Source organism: Manis pentadactyla, chromosome 11, assembly GCF_030020395.1.
Source record: "Manis pentadactyla isolate mManPen7 chromosome 11, mManPen7.hap1, whole genome shotgun sequence".
In the NCBI taxonomy this organism is placed as follows: Eukaryota; Metazoa; Chordata; class Mammalia; order Pholidota; family Manidae; genus Manis; species Manis pentadactyla.
Window position 1 is genome coordinate 112568346 of NC_080029.1, and position 12702 is coordinate 112581047.

The 12702-nt window shown below is 36.9% G+C and overlaps 1 protein-coding gene across 4 annotated transcripts in view; it reads left to right on the plus strand.

The window, feature by feature from the left end:
- TRIP4 (thyroid hormone receptor interactor 4) overlaps positions 1-12702 on the plus strand; it is a 61884-nt gene that overhangs the window by 27616 nt on the left and 21566 nt on the right. For 3 of the 4 annotated variants that reach the window (XM_036892080.2, XM_036892081.2, XM_057488880.1), the window contains 3 exons: positions 4077-4264; positions 7392-7516; positions 9491-9582. In XM_036892080.2, coding sequence (XP_036747975.1) covers positions 4077-4264; positions 7392-7516; positions 9491-9582 — 405 coding nt within the window. The remainder of the gene's footprint in view (positions 1-4076; positions 4265-7391; positions 7517-9490; positions 9583-12702) is intronic. The other variant, XR_008992631.1, reaches the window with a different exon arrangement.

Consider the following 12702-nt stretch of genomic DNA (forward strand, 5'->3'; position numbering starts at 1 on the left):
TCTTACATAATGAATAAGTTACATAGTGAACAGTACAAGGGCAGTCATCACAGAAACTTTCGGTTTTGCTCATGCATTATGAACTATAAACAGTCAGTTCAAATATGAATACGCATTTGGTTTTTATACTTGATTTATATGTGGATACCACATTTCTCTCTTTATTATTATTATTTTTAATAAAATGCTGAAGTGGTAGGTAGATACAAGATAAAGGTAGAAAACATAGTTTAGTGTTGTAAGAGAGCAAATGTAGATGATCAGGTGTGTGCCTGTAGACTATGTGTTAATCCAAGCTAGACAAGGGCAATAAAACATCCACGTATGCAGAAGATTTCTCTCAGAACGGGGGGGGTGAGGTTCTAAGCCTCACCTCTGTTGATCCCCAATTTCTCACCTGATGACCCCCCTGCGACTGTGCCTGTCTTAGGTTGTTCCTCCCTTGAGGAATCTTACCCGTCTCTGGCTAACCAGTCATCTTCTGGGGCCATACAGGGAAATGTAAAGTTGGTAAGTGAGAGAGAAGCCTTATTGTTTGAAATGGTTAGCTTTTTATTTCTTTGCATATTTATGCCCTGTGGCTTCTATGCCCAGCATTTGTCTTGAACATACCCACCAACTTTATTCTCTGGCTCAATTTTTCCTAGTTTCTTTGCAGCACTTCTGAAAAGTTGGCCTGTATTACCTTCTAAATACTTTACAAGAGAGGGTTTTATGAAGTAGATGTGTTATGTAAATATTTAGACAGTAATCCCATGGCCCTTTTGTTAATGTTCTTTCTCTGTCTTTTATAGAACATGGGTGGTCTCATAGAGTGGTGTTTTAAATTATACATTATTTCACTTATTCATTTATTTTTGTTATTCATTTTTCTATCAAATACATTGAGCATCTTCTACGTACAAATACAGTAGTAAGTGATCTACCAGACAGTGCTTCTGTCCTCAAAGAACTTGTAGACTAGTAGGGGAAAAGATTATTTAAGCAGCTCTAATATTAATAGAGATATATACAGTGAAACCTGGAGGAGGGAAAGACTACTTCCAGTTGAGGGGAATAAAAGAGGCTTTTATAGGGAAGCTGGCATTCATTAAAAGTAAATATCTAAGAAAACGGATCTTTGTGGGTGATGGGTAAAAAACATTCCAGGCAGAATGAACTGTGGGAATAAGGCATGGTACACGAAAGCATATATAGGGTTAGGTAGGTAGAACCAGATCACTAAAGAGCTTAAATGTTAAGCTAGGAAAATTTTCACATTTTTATATTGTAAATAAATGTGAGCCATAGAAGGTTCTTAAACAGAGAAATACAGTCAGAACAGTGCTTTAGACAGCCAAACTGGAGCTATTCATTCAGCATTGTATACATTCCAGGTTCTTTGTTAGGTACTGGGAAATTACAGGGTGAAAGCACAGCTCATGTCCTTCAGTATATTCAGTGGGAAGATGTGTTTGAATACAAATAATTTTAATTAGTTAACATAATTGCAATGACAGACACATATCACGAGTATAGTAGGACTTTAGGAGAGAGTTCATAAACTCACTGGAGGAGTTACAAAGTAGTGTTGGAGAGGAGACTTAAGAGATAAATAGGAATTTCCAAGCAGTCCAATCTTGGGAGGAAATTACAGGTAGAGTGTATACAACACATACAACAACACATACAAAGCCTCAGCAGCTTGAAAGCATAGATTTGGGAGAACCACAAGTAATTAAGTATTATTAGAAGTTAAAGTGGACTAATAGGTGTATTAGTTTCCTAGAGCAGCCATAACAAAGTACCACAACTAGTTGGCTTAAGACTACAGAAATTTATTCTCTCACAGTTCTCAACACTGAAATCAAGGTCTTTGCAGGGCCATACTCCCTCTGAAGGCTCCATGAAAGAATGCTTCTTTGCCTCTTTCAGCCTCCCGTGGTCCCAGGAATCCCTTGGTTTGTAGCTGTGTCAGTCCAATCTCTGCCTCTGTCTTCACATGGCCGCCTTCTCTGTGTGCCTTTATCTCTGTACATTCTCTTCTTTTATTAGGACACCAGGCATTAGATTTGGAGTCTGTGCTAATCCAGTATGACCTGATCTTAACTTGATTACATCTGCAAAGACTATTTCAAATAAGGTCACTTTCACAGGTTCTGGGACATAAATTTTTTGGGTAAACTACTCAGCCCAGTGTAGTAGACAGCATCTTATCATATGTGATGCCGTTATGTCTCATGCTAACGAGTTTGGTTTTATCCTAATGTAGGCAGAGAAGTCCTTGAAGAATTTTAGAAGATTGTCATGACTTCTATGCTTATATAGAGACTAGCTTGGGTGGGGGGTGGAGGGAGAAGTAAGACTAGATCAGGAAATTCACTTCTTAGTACAGTGGAAGATAATGAGGGCCTAGATTAGTATTATACACTAGTAGGGTTGCAGAGAGTTATTTAAAGGCTAAAAATATAGATGAAGAGACCAGTTAGTAGGCTCTATAATAGTAATATTGAAAGATTAATAAGAGATTAATTAGGAAAGTGGCTCTGGGAATAGAGAAACAGACAATATAAACACAATAGAGATAGAACAGAGAATTTGGGCCTCAGGATTATTCAAATACTGACACTTTGTGAAATAACTTATTTCTCCTATAATGTATCAGTTCTTCCTTTGTGTTCCCACTTAAGGACTTGTATCCCTTTATAGTATTTACTCAAAGCTCCCTTACATTTTGGGTATTTATGTGTCTGTCTTTTACTAGGATTGTAAGTTCCTTTGAAAAAAAAGAACCATATATTTTTTATATTTTCTGTAAGTATCCATACTTTATGTGTTTTTAACATAGTTAAGTGCTCAATAAATTTTTTTTAACATATGGCACAACTGATTAGTCATAAAATTTTATTGCAGAAAGATTCTTAGAAACTCATTTAGTCCAATACCATCATGGTACAGTTTAGAAAACTGATCCTTTAGGGGAAAATGATCACTTAGAGTCTCTAGACTACCACTCTAGTAGCTTCTACTTTCCTATAAATTACTAAATAAAAAGTCAAAAAATTAAGACAACCCCAAAACTCAATATTCTAATAGAGCCTTTTTTAATATAAAAGAATTGAATTGTAGAGATAAAGTGTATATCAGACACAGTTTAGTCTAACCACTCCACATCTATTTTACAAATAGGTAAGCGAAGTCCAGAGAGCCATAGAACCTTTTTTTAAAAAAAATTTGGAGCATTCAGTCTTCTTGTTCTGGATGAAACATTAACCTTTGTTATTCTCTGTCTGAACTATTGAAAGGACTCTTCAATCTCCTGTAATTACCTATACCCTGTCATTTTCTACCCTGTTTTCATGATGGGATCCTTGATTCAGTAGTACTCCATCCTCTCTTTTTAAGGAAACAAGTTGTTCATTTCAGAGTAAGAGAATCCTTATACATCCAAGTCAGAACTGCTATTGCTTTATCATAGTACCAGCACGTGACCCTGCCCCTAAGCACATGAAGAGTGTGTAAATGAAAATGTTGAACCTTCATTAACTGATAGAACTATGTTGGGAAATTGCCCAGAATCCAATATATCATTAAGTATAAAGTGGAAATAACTACAGACCAATTATTTGTTCTCATAGTTGTGCTGTTGCTGGAATTAAGAAACTATGTATAGAAAGATATTTCAACATTATTAATTATCCTTTAATGTAAGACCTTGTTATCATACCTGGGTCCCCTACTGAATTTATACCTTCTTTACCTTTTTTGTCCTGTTTCAAAGATGAAATAAGTTTTTCTAAGAAAATGTTCCCAGTATAATTTATTTATTATTAGCACTCATCTCATTTCTTTTAAATTAAGGTATCAACCTTATGAATATACAATCTTATGAAGATTTCACATGAGCAACATTGTGGTTTCACATTCACCCATATTTTCAAGTCCCCCTCCACTCCACTGCAATCACTGTCCATCAGTGTAGTAAGATGCTATAGAGTCATTACTTGTCTTCTCCAGCACTCATCTCATTTTATATACCTACCCTAGGTTTTTCCCTTGTCAGATAGAACTGTACATTTGGTTTCTTTCTTGTGTAGTGGATAGACCAGACAGCTGCAGCCTCACAGAAAAAAACTTTCCATTCAGCGGGGTCGGAACCAGAGTCCAACTCATGTCGGAACCAATTGCGAATCCAGGACCAAGAATTTCAGGAAGGCTTTGATGGTGGCTGGTGCCTCTCTATGCATCAGCCCTGGGCTTCAATGCTTGTCAGAGGGATTAAAAGGTAAGGATGGAAATGAATCTTGGTAATGGAGGATTTTACAGTGACATAAACTTGACTTAGAATTATGGATTAAAATTCATTTTCCCCAATCTAATTATGATTTATAACACTCTTCAGTGCATAGAACTCTAAGCAGTATGTTTATATTACTGATTTCATAGTAGTTTTTTGTTGAATAGCTTTACAAAACTGAGGTTAGAAAGGCTAAGGATCATAGTCGTGAGAAAGGATAGAATACCAGTTTTCTCATCTTTGGAAGTCTATTGACAAAACTTCTCTTGGCTTTGCCTTTGTAAGATAGCACTCAGCAACCTTACTGGTTGATCCTATTTGAAATTCAAGGTTTTTATGCCTATTTATTTTTTAAAGACACCAGCCTAATTGTGATTTTGTCTAATTAATCTATCTATTAATCTGAGTAGCCATATTGAGAAACTATTTTACTATAAATTACTTTTCTACAGAAATGGGAGAAGTAGTGAGAGCTAAGGAGAGGTATTATAGAGGTAAATCATTGTACCTATTAGTGATGGTAATAGCTTACTATTATATGGTGTCATATGTTTCTTCTCAATTCAATTTTTAAAAATAGTTTTTTTTGCTTTAATAAATGTAATAGAGGTATGGAAAATACAGAAAAGTAACTAGAAAAAGAAAGCTCACCTCTGTTCCCACCACCTAGAAACAGCTACTGTTAGCATTTTGGAGTGTTTATATTTTTTCCTGTGCAAATTGTTAGATAATGAGGTGATATCTATTTATGTTCTTTCACTTATCATTACAACATATTCAGTTTTCCTTTTTTTCCAAGTTTTATTGAGATATAATTGACACACAACATTGTATTAGTTTAAGGTATACAACATAATGATTTGATGCATGTGCATGCATTGCAGAATTAATGCCACAATAAGTCTAGTTAACATCCATCACCTCACAGAATTACAAATTTTTTGTTTCTCATGATGAGAACTTTTAAGATCTACTCTAGTAGCAACTTTCAAATACTATAGTCACCATGCTGTATATTACATCCCTGGGACTTACTAATCTTAGAACTGGAAGTTTACCTTTTGATTACCTTCTCCTGTTTCCCTCTGGCAACCACCAATCTGTTCTTTGTATGGGTAAGTTTGTGGGTTTTTTCAGATTCCACAAATAAGTGAGATCATTCAGTGTTTTTCTTTCTTTGACTTATTTCACATTGCATAATGCTCTTAAGATCTATCCATGTTGTTGCAAGTGGCAGGATTTCCTTAATTTTTGTGGCTGAATAATACTCTGTTGCATATATGTACCACATTTTCTTCATTGATCCATCAATGGATACTTAGTTGTTTCCATGTCTCGACTATTGTAAATATGCTGCAGTGAATGTAGGGGTACAGATATCTTTTTTCCTTCTTATTTTATCTATTAGGATTTTATATACCTGGCAGTGTCCTAACTCATAACAGTAATAAATCTTATATTTAAATAGAATTTTACAGTTTCAAAACATGAGCTCTATGAAATCGATCAGGCCAGTATTATTACAACCTTGGACAAATGAGGACACTTAGGCAGGCAAAGGTAAAGTCTCTTGCTCTGAATTATAAAGTTAGTGGCAGGAATGGAACTAGAATTCAAGTTTTCATAGTGCTTTTTCCATTCTTACTGTGTAAGCTTCAGTCTACCAGACAGAAAGTGTGTTATCAGCATTTAGGAACAATCATTTCTACTTTGGTGGTTTCATGATTAGCTGTGATTTGCCTCCTTCATTAAGGTGCATTACTGTTTTTCTCCACTCTGAAAGGTCAGACTTTTTTGCTTTGGCTCCTGTGTTTGTTTCATGGGAAAGGTAATAGCCATATATTCTCCTTTCAGTCTTTGTGGAGAGAAGTCACTGGTATTTATTTTCTTTCACTTTCTTCTTCTTGTGACTCTTTTTTTTGTCTATAAAGTCCCTGTATATAGTGCCATTAGCACAAGTGCCTGTGAATCTGCAGCTACTCCAGGCCAATGAGGCCTTCAGATATCTTCTTCTCATTCAGTTCTCTGCAGTTTAGGAGTCTTCCTTTTCCAAAGTAGAAAACTAAACAGCTTGCTTTCTGCTGAGATTAGAATGTTTACATTCCTCTCACCCTATTTTGGATCTGTGTTATTCAGATTTTCTCACTGAAAAGAGCAGGATGAGCAGCATCCAGCCCACAATCACTAATCTTACAGAAATAAGGTGGGTGATTCCACATTTGTGAGACCATTTTCCTAGTAACCTGTCAGGTTTTTGGTGTAGAAGGAAGAAAGCTAATGAGTCACTCCTCATTTATTGAGCTCCTACTGTGTGCCTGACACTCTTACAGTTCATCTCTATCAGAAAACTCAGGATATGAGACACTCCCTATTTCCCATTGTAAGAATAGTATTGTCAGGGTGTGCTGCAAGGTGTTTCATTTCTCTTGGTGGGAACTAAAAGAAGCATCTTTTGGAGAGTAGTGAGTAGCTAAGTTCTATTGAATGCATTCTTTTATTCTACTTAAAATTTCTTTCATCCTCATCAACAAGTTGTTTAAGTATCTGCAAATAATATGATCCTTTATAAAATGCCTAGAAAATATAAATGAATGTTGCAGCTTAATGAGTAAGGATGATAAACATTTGTATTTATTTAAATTCTATTAAATAATTATTCTGAAAGTACATTGTTGGAGAGTCATGTATGCATAAAGACTTTTCTGCCGGGATGGAGAACAATTAGTTTATAAATATTCCAGGTAAAGGTTAGCTTCTAACTCAAAATAAGGCAAGGATTTCCATTTTTGTGAGACAACTTGAATGCCTTGAAAATACAAGGTTTGGATTATAGAAGTCCCATTTGGATCATAGAAGGCTAGTGAAAGCTCCAAGTGTGAGTTACAGAGATCAGGTAAAAAATGGTAGCAGAGAAAGATCAATTGTCTATGTTCTGATGTTAAGAAAAACTAGAGAACAAGGTTCAGACGAAGGGTGTTGTGGAAGAAGTGTTCTTTCACAAAAAGTACCCCTCTTGGTGAGGTATCATCTATGTATCTCTTGGTTCAACTAGATATGTTATGAGACCCTTCAGGTAGAATTTAGACCCTTCCTACTAAATTTGTATTTGTTTAAGGGTGGAGGGCAGAAGCTGGTACACCCCTCATAGAGGAAGACTTTGGATAGCAGCCACAGCCAAAAGACCCTCCCCTCAAGAAGTCTCAGAACTCCAGACTACATATCGTCTTCTTCGTGGGAAAGGTAACAGCCATATATTCTCCTTTCAGACTTGGTGGAGAAAAGTCACTGGTATTCATTTTCTTTCACTTCCTTCTTCGTGTGACTTTTTTTTTGTCTAAAGGGTCTTTAAACTTTGTGTTTCTTTGTTTAGCGGCAAATCATAGGCAGCTGTTCAAAGCATTAATTCACCAAACAGTGCAAATAAAAATATCAGTTCCCAATGCCAGAAAGCAACCAACCAGTCTTTTCTGAGAAAATGTTCTCTGGTTGTTTTCTTTTTTTCTAGTAGAGTAAAATGACTGCTGTAAACTGGGATCTGCACTTTGGGAAGAACAACCACAGATAAGAATTTTTTTACTGGGAGCAACCCAAATAGACATGTGCTATTGGATTTGGACAGATCAAAGTTGGTTGACTTAAGCAGTGTATTTTGTGAATCTAAAGCACACTAAATTTGGACCCTAAAAAACACTTCTGACCCTTGAGTGTCTTGTTTTTCTTCCTCTTATCCAGCCCATACAATTGTTTTGAAGGTACAATACAAAGATAATTATGGAACCTCATTAAAGTTTTTAAGAAACCAAGCTTTAGGAATCAAAAGTGTATGTTTCCTTAAAAACATATTTCTGTTCTGACAGATACGACTGGCTTGTTTTAAATTTGTGTTCTGACATTCTTATGGTTTTTATTACATTTTATTGGTTTTTCTCTTGACACCTGTAGCTTTTTTCCAAAACACATCACCACCAAACTCCGGTATGATCCAGTTGAGTGGTGGAATTATGGAATTATGGAATTAATTTGTGTGGAGTGAAATTATGGGGTCCTTGAACTTTGATGGTGTGCAGGTGTATTTTTTTTCTATATGACAAAATTATTATTATATAACAGTATACAGCAGTATAATAGCATAACCCCTTTTGGGTTCCCAGGCCCTATTCCTGTGTGGAGGGTATGGGGGATCTTTCCACAAGCAACAGCAAACAATTCTCCAACACCAACACGATGTTTGAGAATTCAACTCAATTCTGATGCTATCTGCCCGGAGAAACCACCAGATTCCCCATAAGGGCTCCAACTTACAAGAGTGCCTTCCACCCCCAACTCCAGATGCCTGTCACAAGCTCCATCTGAACTGTGTTCTCTAGTTTTTCTTACCATCAGAACATAGACAATTCATCTTTCCACCCCCAACTCCAAATGCCTGTCACAGGGCTTCTGACCTGTGCTTCTGACTTCCCCACTACAGATTGGAAGTTCCCACAACCTCGCCCTTAGGTTCCATCAATTTGCTAGAGCAGCTCACAGAACTCGAGAAAACACTTAAGTTTACCAGTTTAATAAAGGATACTGTAGAGGATACAAGTTAACAGCCAGATGAAGAGATACATAGGGCAAGGTCCCAAATAAAGGAGCTTCTGTTCTTGTGGAGCTTGAGGCCCGGCTTGGCGCCATGCGGAAGTGTACTGGTTCCCCAAGCATGGAAGCTCTCTTCAACAGAGAAGCAGGATCCAAGAGCAGGATAAGCTCTTTTTAGGGGTTTTTGTGAGGGCTTCATTGCATAGTCATGACTGACTAAATTATTGGCCGTTGGCTGATTCAGCCTTCAGACCCTGCTCTTAGGTGGGGCCTCCTATTAACATGACAAAACACTGATTGCACATTTAAGACTGCAGTGTTTTCAGGAACTGTGGATGAAGACCAAATATACCTGGGAAATATATTTTTGGTCACCTGAATGACTAAATAAGTATTTCTTATGACTCATTATATCTCAGAGGGTAATTTTAAGATCGGGGTCATGAACTGAGCCGGCTAGTCACTAAATTTTTGCTAAAATATAAATGATTGTGCTAAATAAAAACCTCATTGTTTTCCTTATGTCTATCAATAGATAATAGAGAAAGTGATCTCTTTAGAATTAAAAACAAATTTGTGAGTTCCAGGGTCACAAAGAAGGAAATTTATCCAGTTCTTCTGTTGTTCTTGATTCAGAAGTGGAATTTCCCAATGACTATCCATCAGGTTGTCTTCTGGGCTGTGTGGACCTAATTGACTGCTTGTCCCAGAAGCAATTTAAGGATCAGGTGAGCAATGAATACTTCTCTTGGACGATGCTTGGTTTGCCACCATAGCTGACCTGTATAGATCCTTCAACACAGAATATCCTGGGAATCATAAGGTGCTAGCAACTGAATTTAGATATGTAAGAAGAATTTTTTAATAAGAAAATACTAGGAAGAGAAAAGAACAGGGCAGAAACAGAGAAAACTTAGTTATATTTTGGTTTCTGGTAAATGGAGGACTGGGACATACACATTTCTGCATAAAAAGCTATTGCCATAATTCAGCTAACAAGTATATAGTCCTCATCCCTTAATAAAGGTGTGTTGCCTTTGGTGAAAAAGTCCTCCATTGTTCCTTGAATTATTTCAATTAGGTAGCTGGGATAGTAGGATTTATTACTTATTCTGGAACATTTGGTCCAGGCCAGAGAATGCATGAATGGCAAGTATGTTTGAACTCTGCCTGGACTGTGCCAGGTTTGGTGTGTGTGTGTGTGTGTGTGTTGTGTGTGTGTACATGCACTTAATATGTACATATATGTTTATTTGAACACTAAAAAGTGAACTGACATAACTAAAGTACATTTTTGAACAGCAGAGGGAGCTGAAGGACTCTAGCTTAGTTGAAAACTCATGAAATTTAGAGCCTGTTCATAGTCAGACGAGCAGCAATCCGAAATGGGAAAGTCCATCCTTCAAGGATGAAGTGTCTTAATTTACAGAATGGTTTTCCTGTTCTTTGGACTGTTACTTTAGGTAATAGGGCTTCCACCACTGTGCTTAAGAAAATGTTCTCTTCAGCTTAATTTTTCTCAGTAAGTTGTTTTCTAGACTTACTTACCTTTGATTACTGTTATTACTGACTGCTAAAGAAAACCATTCTTGTCTTTCCTCACAGGTTTTAGCCAATAGTTAGAACCCCTTTAGTTTTCTGTCTTTTGTTTTTCTTGTAGATTGCTTTCTCAGTCCTTCTGTGATTACTTTATGTATATGAGTACAATACATGCATTTTTGCCGTGAATTTTGACTCCAAGTCTTTTGTTCTGCCCTTAGTACCTGATTTATATGTGGGCAAAACCATAGACATTTGGAGGCCTTTGTTTTCCATGCCCTTATGCGTGTTCTGTCCTTCTATGGGTCTTTTGCTTATTTTACCAGTCTCTTCTTTCTTCACTTCTCTCCTTTTTTTTCAGTCCAGAAGTAATAATTATAAAATTCCCCTACATTGGTGTAAGCTTTATAGTTTGAAACCCTCAAAATCATTAACAGCTTAATGTAACTAAATGTACTATATTTTCTTTTTAGGATATTTGCATTCTGAAAGAGAACCCAGGAGCACCTGTCAGTGTGGGTGGTAGTTTTTTGGCGAGGGCCCTTCCTTTACTCTCTCATTTGTCTATTAAGCAAATCACCACCTGATAAAGTCAAATTATCTCAATCCCTAGGCAATTAGCCAATCTTTCTGCCACAAATTTTTGTAGGGAAGAGTAGGAAACCGTAAGTCCTAGTCTACTGAGTACCATAAGGCTTATAGGAATTAGATGTCTAATTTCAAAACAAATCTTTTTAGTTTCTCAAGAATACCTCTCTTTCAGCTCAGCATGATATTATTCCTTGAGCTTATATTCTGTCTTTTATCCTGAGGATGCTGAAGGCATCACATAGAAGCATAGGAGTCCTCCCATATGTTCCCAGCTGGAGGTCCTGGTAACTCTCCTTATGAATTTCCCTGATGTGTGACATTAGAATATCCCAAAATGCCAGAAGCCACTAGGCTTCATCAAATACAGGAATCCCATAACCCATTTTTCCTTTGGTTGGCTTTTCTATGGCTTTTCCCCCTTGTTTCATGTTTGAGGGTAGCACATGAAAGTATTCAGAATTGATACTAGTCCTGTTTGGGGGTTATTTATTGGGTAAAGATCTTACCACTTTTAAGTGTGTAACTTTGGTATTTGATTGCCTTTTGAAAAATGTCTTGAGCACCCTTGGTAATCTATCTGTCAGAATTAGGGTTCTGTGATACAAGAAATGTGATTTTCTAGTCTGTTTTACCAACCCATTCTTGTTTGTTCAGGAATGAGTCGAGAGTTTAGGAATAGTGGCCTGGGCTAGCATCTCCAAAGCTATTCCATGGATAGGTATTCTCTGAAAAAAAAAAAAAGAAGGGTGGGTGTGGGGAGTTCCACGGTCTTGTCTGCTGCAGAACTTCTCAGAGCCCTAGTATACTAGTGTGCATATGACTCTTCGATATAACTCTCTGATCGAGCTGGTGGATTTAACACACGCTGTTTCCAAAATTTTTTAACCAGAAAATATTTCTCACCCCCATTACCTACCTACATACTGCAAAACTGACATCTTGTATTACAGTTTAGGAAGTGGTAATGTAGGTATATTTGGTTATCTTTTATCCTCCTAGGTCTGCTCACTGAGGGAGAACCATCCAGGAAATGGTTTTCTGACCTATGTCTTCTTCTGCATCTTTATACATATTTCTCATCACCCAGCTAAACTGCATTTTCTTTGAAAACTAGTGTGGATCTAGTAGTTTTTATTTCAACTAAAACTAGCCGGTAATGTAACTTGGACCACATTTTATTTCCCCATCTTGTTCCTTTTTCTTTCCCCAAAGAAACTCAGTACTTTACTGCCTGACCTCTCATTCTTGGCCTTTCTTTGATAAGTTAAAATATACTAAGCCCTCACTATTTTTGGTGTAGTGTGATCATTTAGTTCCTTTAAGAAAAATAACAGAAAGGTTTTATTAGTGGTTGTTGAAAATCAAGTGCACTGCACTATAAACGGCTTTAAAAATATATGCGTAAAGTGCTTTCGCCTGAGCTAAGAGTTTGTCTTCCTTTTATCTTTTAAGAGCAGTATGGCTGGTATAGCTGATTTGTGCCAGAAGAAAAATCCCACTAGACCCTCAACTCTCCTGAGTAATGGCAGGGGACCAACCTAAAACAAGATAGGAATGATACAGAAAAGGCTCTGGGCACAGCTCAGGAGAGAAAGGCAAATGAGAGCCATCTAGTTAAAACTTCTGTGATTCCTCTGGAATAAGCCCATGCAGTTGCCAGCATTTTATCTGCCAGCAGCAGATGTAAGCTCTCAAAAACAGCAGGGAGGATGTTGACT